This window comes from Zalophus californianus, chromosome 3 (genome assembly GCF_009762305.2).
Source record: "Zalophus californianus isolate mZalCal1 chromosome 3, mZalCal1.pri.v2, whole genome shotgun sequence".
Classification (NCBI taxonomy): Eukaryota; Metazoa; Chordata; class Mammalia; order Carnivora; family Otariidae; genus Zalophus; species Zalophus californianus.
This window is the reverse complement of record NC_045597.1, coordinates 132122168-132135870: the sequence shown is the minus strand read 5'-3', so window position 1 is coordinate 132135870 and position 13703 is coordinate 132122168. Positions and strand designations below refer to the sequence as shown.

Genomic DNA, 13703 nt, shown 5'->3' with positions numbered 1-13703 from the left:
TATATTTTAGACTCTTAGACTCATTATGCTGGCTCAGACCTTAGAAATAATTTAGTCTTCCGGTTTTCGAACTTAGCCCTCCTTTTCCCTTCTTTAAACCAACTGAATCTTCCTGTAGGCAGAATGATACTTAGTACTGACCTGGAGCTGCTCGGCCTTCTCTTTTTTCCCTGGGTGGTGGTGGGGTGGGGGGGGTGGGGGTGGGGGGGCTAGTGCCGGCTATAGATACAGTCTGCCTCCTTAATTCTGTGGGTGCAGAAATGCATTCCAGAGAGAGAGCCTAACATTTACTGAACTGATGTTTCCGGCGATGTTATTAGGCCTCATGGGTAGATTTTATTATGCCCATTAAGGAAACTGAGATTTAGAGAAAAATTAAGCCCAACATCATAGAGGAAATTGGTACTAGGGTTGAAAGGATAGGAAGGGTAGAATCCTTGTTGAACCTCCTTTTCTGGGGTCTTACAACCTAAGATTTGGGAGCTACAGTGGCCCACCAGAAGCCCTTCCATTGAATGTTACCTTATCTTGCTGTTGACTTAAGTAGGCAGTTGTTGAGAACTTCTCATTTGTACGGCATTATTTACCACAGGTGATGGCAGGGCAGGGAGTAGAACCGACAATGAAAGCCTTCTGTATTAGTCAGCTCAGGCTGCTTTAACGAAACACTAGGGACTGGGCGCCTCAAACAATAGGCGCTGACTTCTCATAGTTTCGGAGGCTGGAAGTCAATCCAGATCAAGGTGCTTTCTGGTGTGGGTGCTCTTCCCTTCCCTTCCTCATCCATAAAGCTAGGGATTGGACTTGATAGTCCCTAAGGCTCCCTGCCCCTCTGTCGTTGTTCTTGATCTCCCTTGCAGTTGAGGGAGATCTTTGGGGTCAAAGCAGTGTCTCCTGACTTGTCCAGTGAGTGGTGACGTGCATTCACGCAATGACAGGAACCCCAGGATTATTCTCTCTAGAGACGAGAAGCTGCTGGTTGTTCTTTAGTCAGTTATAGTTGTTAAGTAATAACAATTCTCTAGTTGTGAAGCTCCAATAAAAGACTTTCCCTCCTGCTGCCTCTTTCTGTCCGGAATTCTTGTTTTTGTCTGCGTTCTTGCATGTGTCTGTGGAAGTCCGGAGACTTTTATAGTCAAGGATTTACCAGGCCATGGGAGGCAGCCGCCTCTTACAGGCACTTGTGTTATCCTTTTTGGGAGTGTGTGTTCTCGCCATTCCTGTTTTTCAGTTCCCCTGCTTTGAACATGTTCTGGGATGTGGATTAAGGATTCGGTGGGGGTGGGGGTGGGGGTAGATTTGGGTGGGAGACTTATAGCGGGTAGAGCCGAGAATGACTTCCCATCAGCAGCAACTTAAAGACGTGTGTTGATGTCTCTGCTGGATACCAGGCCCAGTGCTAACCAGTTACTTACCACTTTCTCGGCGGCACAGTCAGTGATGGTCTCTTGTTCTGGAGACCTTGACTGGAAAGTATACTTTGCTATCAGCAGGCCTCTTTGTAGTATTTGGCTGTGATATCTAGAGCATTCTGGATTGAACCCAGCACGCTTTGATCTGTAGGGCCAAGACCGATATGGTGGGACTTGGAATAGTAGCCGATGGGGCAGGCAGTGAGAAAAGGACAGGGAGGCCCTTTTAACAACCTCTGACAATAGCACTCCCTCCTTGAACTAGAGAGTAAGACTCACTTGAATCTTCCCTCTAGGTGGTTTCTTTTTTGTTCAAGCATGTAGGACATTTTTTTTCTGTCCTATAAGGCCAGGACAAGCGGGGAAGGGAAGTGTGGGCTCTGGCCTATGGGAAGCAGGGAAAAGCATGGAGCTTGGAGTCTGGCCAATCTGACACAGACCCCAGCCCAGGCACTTAGCTGTGTGGGCAAGTTTTCCAAGTCCCAGTGTTCTTACATATAACATGAGGCTAGGAATAAAAAATGTGCAGGCTTGTAACGAGAATTGCATGAATAAAGTGCCTACGGTACCGGGGGTGGTTAGTATATATGGATTTTCTCCCTCCTTGGTGAACACTGGTTGGACTTCCTGGAATGGGAGTCTTGAAGTTGGAGACCTGGTTTTGGAGCATAGGGTGATCTGCTTGGGACACCAGATCCAGGGGCCAGAGTGGATATTGAGACCACAGGACAGAAGAAAGGGCAAACTTTCAGCTCCAGAGACACCCACTTGGGCACCTACCTCCTTGGTGTGGGAAAGGATTGATTTTCACTAGAAATGTCATGCCTGCCTATCACATCTGCTAAGGAAAGCTAATACTGATCTCCCTTCTGTATTGTCCAAAGCTGCCCCTTCCTCCATTTGATGATACTGGATGACTCATTTGAGAAGTAGTCCTCGAAGAAAAGCTTTAAGGAGAAAGGTGCATGGTCACATTTGGGCCCCCTTTTGCACAATCCTGAGCACAGGCTCTTTCTCTGCTTGGCTGTCTTGCCGGGGTAGAGGATTTATGTGATCCTAAGGAGGTTTTTGGTATTCTTTGCAGAAGTGAGATGCCTTAACCTAGAGGTCTTTTTGCCTCCATGGAATACAAACCGGATTAGGAGCTCTTTGTGCTCTGCCACAAATCATTACACGTCTGCATTTTGCTCTTATAAAATATGGATAATGACATGACTCTGTCTCCTAGGAGTTTGAGTGCTTTAGTTAATGATCATGAAACTTTAGAAATAGGAAATTCATATGAATGCTGAGAGCTTTTGTAATTACATATTTGCATCCCTTGCTTGGCATCCTTGAAAGTTGTCCTTTCAACATGAGAATCCTTGGGCTGATTCTTGTTCTTTTAATTGTAGAGCAAGTTTAGAAGGAATAAGCTCAAAGAGCACAGATAAGTTGTCACGGCGTCTCGCGGAAACCCTGAAGTCGTTCAGGCTGGAGTGGTTTGGTTTGGGCTGAAATGGAAGAAGAGCTCGAGGTATTTTAAGGGCACTGAAGTTAGAGAATCCTGGGGGCCAGGGACGGTAATGGCCTCCAGGCAGCGTTGTGCTTAGAGGCTCCTGTCTCTTGTCCCTGTGACCTCAGGACCCGTCACTTTATCAGCCTTTGTTTCAGGCAGCAGGGAACATGCTGGATTGCAATGGGCTTTTTTGATGTGGATTGTAGCTTCTGGAGCGCGGGCACTGTTTTTCTATCCCATCGAGCAGTCTGCTCTTTGCTTTTTCTCCCACAGATAATTATTTTCAGACTCAGAGACTCTTGAAGAATATGTTAAAAGGCAATGTTTTGAATACCTTGAGTAGAAGACTTAAAAAAAAAAAAAAGATAGGTATTTGTTTAGGAAGGGGGTCACGACTAGTAACCAGACAGCATGCCACCTGATAGCTGATTCTGTTTTTCTTTTGTTTCAGGCAGCGGTGCTACGGCTGTGGTCCAGGCTGCTCTCTGCAAGCCCCGGCAAGAACGCGTAGCAATAAAGCGCATCAACTTGGAAAAATGCCAGACCAGTATGGATGAACTATTAGTAAGTAAAAAGTGAAGGATACCCGCCGGTTGCTTTTCTTCACCGATGGGTTTGCAGGGCTGGCCAGAGGAGCAGGGGAAAGAGAGAGCAAAGGCAAGTTGGTGTTCCCTCCTATTTTGACACATGTATTTCTTGGAAAGCAGCCCACATCGCTGCTCCTCCCCTGATTAATTATACCGTCCCTTACAGTTGTGTTGTATACTGTATGACTCACTTTGCTATCACAAGCAGGGTTTTGTTCAGTCCTCATAATTCCAGGGTGGGCCTGGTCTCCGCGCTGACACTCTCTTTTGGAAAACCAGGGAACAGACACAATTAGATGAACTCGAAGGTCATGTGATGCTGAGTGCAGGGCTGGGTTGGAGAGCTTCTGGCCCTCCGTCCAGAGTCGACATAGATAGGAATTACTCCCCAAGCCCTTTTTGGTCATTTTTGCCTTTCAGAAATTACCAGATGACCTACACATTTCAGTTTTTCAAAATACTGCAGGGTAGCTTGCTTTTGGCTAAGAAGAGGAGTTTGCTTTTTGTACATGGCAACTTGTAATTCTTATTCTAAAGGAAGTACGTACGTTACATAAATAATTGGAGCTTTGAGGATATGACTATAGTAGCATTGGTTGATTGCAGGAACTTTTGCTTTTGGCTTAACTGACTCGTTATTAAACGAACAGCTTGGCAAATGGTTATTAGTTGCCCGGCAAACTGTGAAGGGTTTGAGAGTTTAATCTCATAAATATAGTTGTCGTTCTGCCTGCCAGTTCTCTTTTATTTTCCTTTTGGCCATTTATTTGAGGATAATAGGAGACTGCAGTGGAGGAGTTAACTGATTGGTTATCCCGACCCTAATCCCAGTACAAATATTAGTCCAATAGCTGTCCTCACAAGCTACAAAGTATAATGACATTTGGCTCCAAATGAAGAAGCCTTTTGTTGTTTTCTACATTGGCAATGGAATGTCATGAACAAGAGCTTTCTGTCTTTACTCAGAATATAGCTTTTATTCCAGTCTTAATTACGGCACACTATAGTATAAATTAAGTAGAAGGATAAAGCCGCACTTTTCCAGGTGTGTTTGGCCTCACATTTTAAATTAGGCTCCACAAGGCATAGATTTTGCTGCGATTGAAGCAGCAGATTGCCCGCCAAAACTCAGATTCAAGCAAGGGCTTCCACAATTTAATGTTAATTCCAAAACAAAACAAAACAAAACAAAAACAACCCAAACCCCACAAAATATATATACATTTAAGGCTTTGACCTTCTTCAGAATTTCATCTGTGCTTTGCTCTTACGGAAATGATTGCTGCATCCTTCTGTCGCTTGCAATCATGGTGACCAATAAAATTGTGCCTTTGTCATCTGACCAGTTTTGAAGGTCACTCTCCCCAAGTGGAAAAAGCACTAAACAAACTGTGGGGAGAGTCAGGTCCTACTTCTGCCACCGACTTGTTTTCTACCTTTGGTCAAGTCACCTAACAGCACAGCACTGTTGAGAAAGATTGTTGGATTGGGAAATCTCTCAGATCCTTTTAGGAGTCCTCAAATTCTGTGGCTATACTGAATATATGCTATTTTTTTTTTTTTTTTTTAATTGGAGTGTACATTTGTATGCCCTGTTTGGAAATAACCACTCACGAATTTGCCCGTGATGATTGTATTTGATCTTGGCACTCTGTTGGAGATCCCATGGCCATCCTGTTGCCAGCAGCAGACTATTTATGCAGGGTCTTTGTGAGGCCTGTGTACATTTGTGTCTGGCAATTCTGGAACCAGCCTTCCGGGCCGACACTGTGGTCCCTGGTCTCTACGAGCCCCGAGTTGCCCCAAGCCTCCATGTTCTCCCTCTGCTGGCTGTTGGTCAGCAGTTGGTTGCTGGCCATGGGAGCTAATGAAGGTCCTGGTGGAGGCAGCAGGGGGGGACACTTTCCTCTGTTTCCCTGGGACCAGGGACCATAACAGTGTCATTTGGAGATACAATTTAGGCAGAGCTGCACATGTAAGGACCTGGGTGTTATGGCTTGGTGCTTGGCTCATTAATCTGAGGTTTTAGGATTTATGAGTTAGCTTATTAGCAGTTAGTTTATTTCTCTCATTCTCCGTCCACCTCCCCCCCAGCTTAATGCCCACGATGTGTTACGAGTATAGTATATATGTATAATTATCTATTTTTCCTTTAAGAGGTATATTGATTTCTTGCTTTGATCTTTCCTTAACCTTGAACCTTTGACCTTCTGATGTCTTGATATTTCAAGAGATGGGAGGGGGAATGGTTCTTTAGGATGTTTGTCCTTTGCAAACAGCAAGAAATGGAATTTACAGTATGGGCTGCCTGATGTTGCCAGGCTTTTGTGGCCCAGCTATTGGCACATGAGATCGTGTGGAGCAAAGTTGCTATAATCCTTTTAATTTCTAATACTGCTGCTGCTCGCACTTTTATTATCTCTCTGGGTTCACATTTTGGCAGTGTTTGGACATCCGGTATCCTAATAATCCTTTAATTCCGTGTGTGTGCGCGTGCGTGTGCGCGCATTATGTACAGGTCCACGCTCTGCATCATTTCACAAACCGTGCCATGTGTTAACTGGAAGCCATTGTTCTTATAAGAAACAATGGCCACTGGAATCCTTACTTTGTGAGAGTGTTATGTCATAGAAGTCACAGTTATCAGCTGTCTGCTGGCTGTTGGAATGTCCGCCTCCCCAGCTGAAACTATCACCTCCTACTTCTTACTCCCTTCCGTGTCCCTACACTCTTGCTTCAACCCCCCTAGTAAGGTAGGATTTCCACTCACAGGTATGATGTGATGGCCCAGAGCAGTTCTGGACAACTGTCCCTGGACTCTGCTTCTATGTATGGCAAAGGCTGTCCGATTCTGTGGTCATATGGAGTTTACTTCAGGTCTGGCTGAAGAAGGATTCAAGTGGTCATGATTTCTGAAGCAAAGTGATAATTACAGTCCTGTCTTCTCTGAGAAGGAAGGGAGGAAAAGAAATATTAGATGAAATCACTGGTGCTAAATAAGTGGTAATTTAAATAAAATTTATTTACTGTTGAAATGAGTACTGTAATATTCCTCAATGACATTTGGTTCCGGATCTGATACACATTTAGTCATTTATTTGGTAAATATTTAACAAATTTCCTCATTGTGCTCAGGCCCATAAGAAGGGTGAGTTTTGGGTGTATATATCAGAGGACAAAGCAATATGCTTGGTAAAAATTCATCTTAACAGCAATTAGATTAGAAAACCCTAGAACAAATGTTTTTCTTGGCCTTACATGAATAGCATTTAGTTAATTTAATTCTTTTTCTAGGCATGTTTTTAAGTTTTCTTAGATGTATTAGAGTTTGGCCTTTAATTATAGTTAAAGTTATAGTTAAACTCTCTAGGTATGATGCTTTGGTGGTTAATTTTCTAGGAGTCAAGGGCTGTTACTGGTCTGTTCTATATTCCTGACCATTCCAACCTAGATGCTTTGATAATTTCTGAGATTTGTTAATCCCACATTTTTTAATCCCACAGTGGTATAAATGACTATAATAGGCTTAACACTCTCTGGGAGACATTTATAGTTTCAGAGTAGAGCTTGTTAACTGCATGATTATTAAACCCTCCTAGATGCTAGACACTGAGCTAGACAGATGGGGAAAACAAAGTTGATTGCTGTTTTTTGGGGAGCCTGGGGACTGGTAAATGAGTTTCTTCATTTTTATATTGGGTTGATGAGCTTTTTGAGCTATGGATTCTTTCTGCACCTTTTCCCTCTATTTGTCTAGAAATGATTTAACAGATTCTCTGACATGCATTCCATTGAGGGAGTTCTTGCTTTTCAGTAGGAATTTGAGGCTGGCTTAAATGGGTCTGATCCACTGTCATGCAGGCTGGGTATATTCTATGTGAAGATGGCCTTCAGGTTTCTTGAAAGAGCTTAATTCTCTGGTTTGTGGTTAATCTCCAAGGTTAGGGATGCTGCTCGAGGGCCCACTCACTTCCCTTAAAATTCCATTTCACCAGTGAATAACTAATCCGCTTTTTCGAAGTCATCTTTCAGTCTCTATCACCAGGTGACAGTGATTTCCATAAATGTGACATGGTCGTCCTTCCCTTTATTTATCCTAAAACCCACTTTTTCCAACCTTCAGGGGACTCTCCTTAAAATTTTTGCCCAGCGATTGATGGACATTTTGGTTCATCACCTTAACTTGACTTGATGGTTTTTAGACTTCAACCATATCCTTCTCAATACTTTTTCTCTAGATTTGAGTTCTCATATTTTTAGTCTGTCTTTGGTCCCTAGTCACAGAAAGCTCAGTAGCATTTTCTCATTGCTTCATAAACACCAATGCCATCAAAACTTACAGTTTAATTCCTAGGGGCAGGAGTGCTGTGTGTGTGTAGGAGAAATCATGGCCCTGGGGCCAGGCAAAGTGCTTGTTTCTTCAAGGAAAAAAAAAAAAGTCTAGTTAAGGGATTCCATTATAAAACAATATTTAATGATCATTATAATATTTTAGCACATGATGGGTGACAAATGTGAGCAAAGTCGTTTCAAAAAACAGTGGCCACCCATGGTTGCCCAAACTTGTGATGGAAGGAAAATGGCTTCCTGGGTCAGAGGGCCTGTGTTCTTCATGTGGATCATGGACTTGAGAGGGATCGGTTTCACCTCTGGCCCTCTGTCTCCACATTTGTTCAATAAGGAATTCTACTGATGGCAAAACTTCATCACCAAAGTTCTATTTAAAAATTAATTCTTTTAATGAAATTCCTTTTAATAATCACTTGAACAAAAACACTGATTGCTAGCAAATTATGCTTCATAATTCAGGATAGAATCAAGTCACTCCAGCATTATAGTGTAACAAAAACAATCCAGTGTAAATGCATAGATCTGGGCACACAATGTGCCATCTGCCTCTCCCATGTACATAATGGAAGAGTTTCTGTCTCCAGCTGGAAAAAATCTGGCATCTGCCCTTCTTTTCCTATATCATCTTTATAAGGATATTTTGCTGTGTTTCACTAACAGTGTTCATAGATAAATCATGAGTTTACTTGCCCTCAGAACAAAGCCACTGCCCTCATTTTGCTTTTTGCTGCACGGTTATTTTATTATTTCTTATTTCTCTTGATCTCCTGCTGTTCCCTCTCTAGGCATCTCTCCCTTTCTTCCTACTTTCCTTTCTTGTGTTTAGAGGAACGAATTAGCTGTGATTTGTAGGTTATTTTGGAGAATAAAGCTCTGGGTATTTATTTTGCCTAATGGTCATTTGGGAGAACAGTTTAATTATCCCCTAATAGTTTCATTATCTGACATAGGCTTCTCTTATACTTTTAAAATTAAATTATAATATGTGGGGACCTCTAAGTAGTTCCTTTCGCTAGCAGGGTTCCCCCCTTTTAATTGAGGTTTAAAAAATTTAAAAAACATTTTTTGTATGTTCTTACCTAATCTCTGTAATTGTGTTGATACATTTGTAAGCCTTGTTTATTGTAGAAAAAATTATACCAGTTTGAGGACGTCAACTTAAAAAGCTGGAAGCTATAATGTGTGTTCTCTTTATTATAGAAATGAAAGTACTTTTCCATGCTTTTTGAACAAAAGTATTTTCTAATTAGTAGATTAATTATTCATATCCCAGCTCATTCCTCATCATATGTGGTAACAAATTGCACTTGGCTCTTTCTCGTAGAATCTTTTATACCAAGGCTATAGCATTAAGATACAAGCCAGCTTCACTGAATGTGGTGCTATTTTGAGCATTTCAGGTCACAAACATTAAATTTTGTCCTGCTATTTGTCCTTTGCCACTAATTATTTTTGTACAATTTGGTATTTGTGTTCACCAAAGTATAGTCCAACTGAAGACAGGATTAGGAATGGGAAACTTTTAGACATTTTGAAGACATACATTTTTAAGAAATTAGAGAATAACTGTTATATATGCAAAACTATTTTTACAGCTCTAAAGTTACGTTAGCTGGGAATATGTATGATTTGATCACAGAAAACATTTTTCATTTTGGAACTTCAAATTTAAAAGTCATAGTTGATTCAGATAATAAATGTACTAATTGAATTTACTTTTAAGTGTTTTTATACATTTGTTAGAAATGGCTTGCTAAAATGTTTAACATCTCATTTTTTCCCCAAAGAGTAAGCAGAAATGAATATTGCAAGGACACGTGTTTCTGGACTTACATGTGCTCAGTAACAAAGAGACCCAGCACATACTCATTTTCAGAGTAGGAGAAAATGGGGAAAACACGCCAAGATTGAATATGACTTTAGTTACATATTGTTTATTTTTTTTATACCTCACTTTTGCCGTCCTCATGGACTTCTGGAAAATGTTGTTGGCTTGGGTTGAGGCAGATGATTTTGTTCTTTCCTCCCTTATCTTCTTTATTTTGGTTTGGTTATTTCCACAATTAATTAGCTGCTGTGGAAACAGAAGGACTGTGGAATCCTCAGGGAGAAGGTCGGAGAGTGCCGGGCAGGGCTCCGGCCGCTTCTGCAGGAGGGCTCTTCCCTGGCAGAACCCCAGGCTGCAGACAGTAGTCGCCCCCCACCCCCAGGTGTGGGACGGGGGCGCCACAAAAAATAAAAAGACATATTTGACCTCACATTCTCATCGTTGGGTGATGAAGCCAAATAGAGCAGCTGTGCTGTAAGTTGGCCTGGAGGTTTCCAGCAACATCAGTTGGCTGACAAGAAAAATTCTTCCTGTTTCTGTTTTTAATGAAGTCTTCAACTTTACTTTTCCCAGAACTCCCAGTTGTAGTCGATTAAAAGACCAAATAGCAGTTATTGATAGCGGAATCTGATTTGGATCCCAGGAGGGCCAACATAAGAGCTTCCAGGACCCGTAGGGCATCCTTATTACTGTTGGCTGAAGAACTTCGCAGCCAACTCTGGAAGAAATCGGCTCCTCCCCGTTGGGTTTTTCTATAGTATTTCAGCATCACATTTTTATTCTTTGTGTTCTTTTCCCCTCCTTGTTTCTTTTGAAGAAAAGAACTAGACCAGTGGCTTCTTAATTTCCAGGCAAGATTCTTCCATTTCGTTTGGACAGTTTTTGTGGAGTGCCCAACTTCCTGACATCATCACCAAGCGTCACCAAGCCGTAGGCCCTGGGATGTCTGCTCTGTTCTGTCTGCAAACAGACACTTACCCATTGTGATTGCCGTGCTGATTTCGAGAGTTTCCTGCCCTCCAACTCCCATGACACTCTGCCTTTTACAGCTGCTCTCTCTAGTTTTAAATACTTCTCTACAAACACTGGTTAAGGCTGTCACAGAATTTATGCTCCCCTTCTCCCAATTTTTTTAACGATATTTCCCCATCTTCAAAATATCTAGACTTCTCTCCATTTCTAATCCTGCCTTCAATGGCCTATCCTTGGATAAACACAGATACCAAATCATAGGAAAATAACTACAAAACTAAATGGCAAGGAACATTGGTTGATTCGTTTGTAAGGGGTACAAGTCGAAATATTTGACTTACTCTTTCTTGAGGTTTCTCCCTCTTGATAATCTTATTCCAAAAGAGGCAAGAGTTTGCTGCACATATGATGTCTAATTTTTTATAATTAAAATACCTCCTAATGACATTTTCATGACTGAAAATGACAGGACAAAAAAAATCCGTCACTCTTAGAAGAGCTTTGTCAATCTTTTTCTTCCATTTCGTGGCTGACATTTGATATCATTGAGGTTTATGGTTTTTGTTTTTAATTCTGCCACTGATGGTATTGGGCTATTTATGAATAGGGATTAGGTTACCCTTCATTATGATGCTGATGTTATGGCATTGCAAGCTGGAGAATGACTTTCTGAAGAGTGTTTTTATTTAACACGATTACCCTCATCATTTAAAGATTTCTTTAAGTGCTAGCAGGATGTTGCATACACTTCAAAGATGTATCTGGAGAGGTATCTCTTGCATTTGGAGGTGTATGTTACATATGGTAGTATTTATAAATCACAGATATTTTTTCCTTTTTAGATTAAGTTGCGGTGTGGCTAAGTGCCTTTCTCTCAGCATTTTGTTGAAGGAATGAAGCATCTCTCAGTGCTTAGCTCCAAAGCAGTGGTTCTCAACTTTGGCCGAACATTTGAGACTCACCTGGGAGCTTTTGAAAAATTTCATTCCCAGCCTGTTACCCTAAACCAATTTACATCAGCATCTCTGGGGCTAGGATCCAGGCACTGGTATTTTTTTTAAAGCTCCCCAGGCGATTTCAATATGTAACCAAGGTTGAAAACCAGTGTTTGAGAATAAAGTTAGAATGAGAATAAAGTTAGAAATAGCATCTCCTCAGATTTAACTGCACATGATGTTGGAGGTTGAGAGGTTTGATTCCTAACTAAGGCTGAGTAGGATATTTTGCCACCAGTATCAGATAATGAAGAATCTATTTAGTACTTACATAAGCTGTGAAAATATGCTAATTTGGTTAAGTATAGTTTAATATTTTGAATTCAGAACCCATTTAAACTGTTCCCTTTCCGTAATGAAATTTCTTTCCTTTCAGTGCTTTGTGGATCTCTCTTGGTTTTAGGGGCAAAAGAAACTAGGCTTTAACTTTTCCTCATTCTTAGATCTTCAAACTCTTCTCTATGCTCTGTGGTTTTTTATTTTTATTTTTTAAAGATTTTATTTTTTAAGTAATCTCTACACCCCCAATGTGGGACTGGAACTTCCGACCCTGAGGTCAAGAGTAGAAAGCTCTACCAACCCAGCCAGACAGGCGCCCCTGTGCTCTGTGTTTTGAACCCTTTGCATAAGTATATGTGTAGACTCCTTATCCCAAGACGGTTTGAGGCAGTGTACCATCACAGTTGGAGTATGACAGGGTGGTATAAATTAAACACGGGGTGAAATCCTTAGGAAATACTCCTCCCCGGGTGGAGACAGCGTAAAGTCAGAAACGAAGCCACAAGTTCATGGCCCAATGACCTGTACCCGCGTTACAGATGCTCTTAGAGCCAGCAGGGCGCCCGGGCGCCTGCTGTAATGTTTCTGTAGGGACAGGTGAGCACTGCTGCCAGGGGCTGTCTCTGCACCTTCAAGGCTTAGTCAGCAGCTTAGGGCACTTGAGAGAAGTGATCCTTGTCGCCCGCGAGGAGGGGACTGAGACATGGAGAGCCTGGCTTTTAGCATTTGTGTTATGTGCTAGGCATTCTGCAAGGGCTTTTATAGCCCTCATATTGCTTATTTCACAAAAATCCCATGTAGACGGCAGTAATAATCTCCTACGAAAGGAGGTTGAGGTTCAAGGCCCTGGGGTAACCTGCACAGGTAATGGAGCTGGTCAGTGGCTCAGCCACGCTTACAAGCCAGCCTCCCAGGTCTTTTCTGAAGTGGCTTCTGCTGGGTCCCACCGCTGTTAATCACAGTTCTTGTTTGTCCTCTACTATTTATAGGAGAGAGGATTTTTTTTTTTTTTTTTTTTTTTGGTGGTGGTGGTGGTGGTAGGGGAACAAAGGCCATATAAAAGTATTAGAAAAATACCCACATAAATATTTAAGCACACTTTATTTTCATTTTTTCAGTTTTTGGTTTTTTTTTTTTTTTTTTTGGTAGTTTTTTTTTTTTTCCTCCCAAGCAATCCTATTTCCAGGATAGTCTGTGGTAGGATACTCTGTGTTTTTTTGTGTCCCCCACCAAACCTGGACTATCCCACACGAGGGGCCTACGTCAGGCCCCGGTCGGGCAGGTTTGGCTGGGCTGGCCCAGCAGCAGTGTGGGGGTCCCTGGTCCATCTGTCTCCCGCCCACTTTGCTCCCAGCGGAGGGATGCTGATGTGGCTGCTGCTTGAGTTCTAGCAGATGGGAAGGCCTTTTTCTTGCTATCCCATTTTAGGCCCGTTTTCCCACTCCTGTGAAATTTCACTGGTGATTTTTTTCAGATGAAGCCGCACGAGCAGATCCAGCTCTTCAATCCACGGGCAAAATTAAATCCTGTGTCCTAGCTTGGTTTGGCACTTGATGACATGTCTGTCTTACTTCACTAGACTTCCAAGGGAGTGACTGTGTTCTCTTCCTTGACTGTAGTTTTGTTCATTGTGTTGCCTGGACTTCGGAGTTCTGTTAAGTTCTTCTGACTTTGACCTCACGTCTTTCTCTCCCTTTGAATTTTTACCCCTTCCTGTAGTTGTGAAATTCAAACCGCTTTAATAATAGTCTCTCTCTCTTTTTTTTAAAGATTTTATTTATT

The 13703-nt window shown here is 42.0% G+C and overlaps 1 protein-coding gene across 3 annotated transcripts in view; it reads left to right on the top strand.

The window, feature by feature from the left end:
* STK39 (serine/threonine kinase 39) overlaps window positions 1-13703 on the top strand; it is a 296995-nt gene that overhangs the window by 55308 nt on the left and 227984 nt on the right. For all 3 annotated transcript variants that reach the window (XM_027591011.2, XM_027591010.2, XM_027591012.2), the window contains exon 2: window positions 3362-3474. In XM_027591011.2, coding sequence (XP_027446812.1) covers window positions 3362-3474 — 113 coding nt within the window. The remainder of the gene's footprint in view (window positions 1-3361; window positions 3475-13703) is intronic.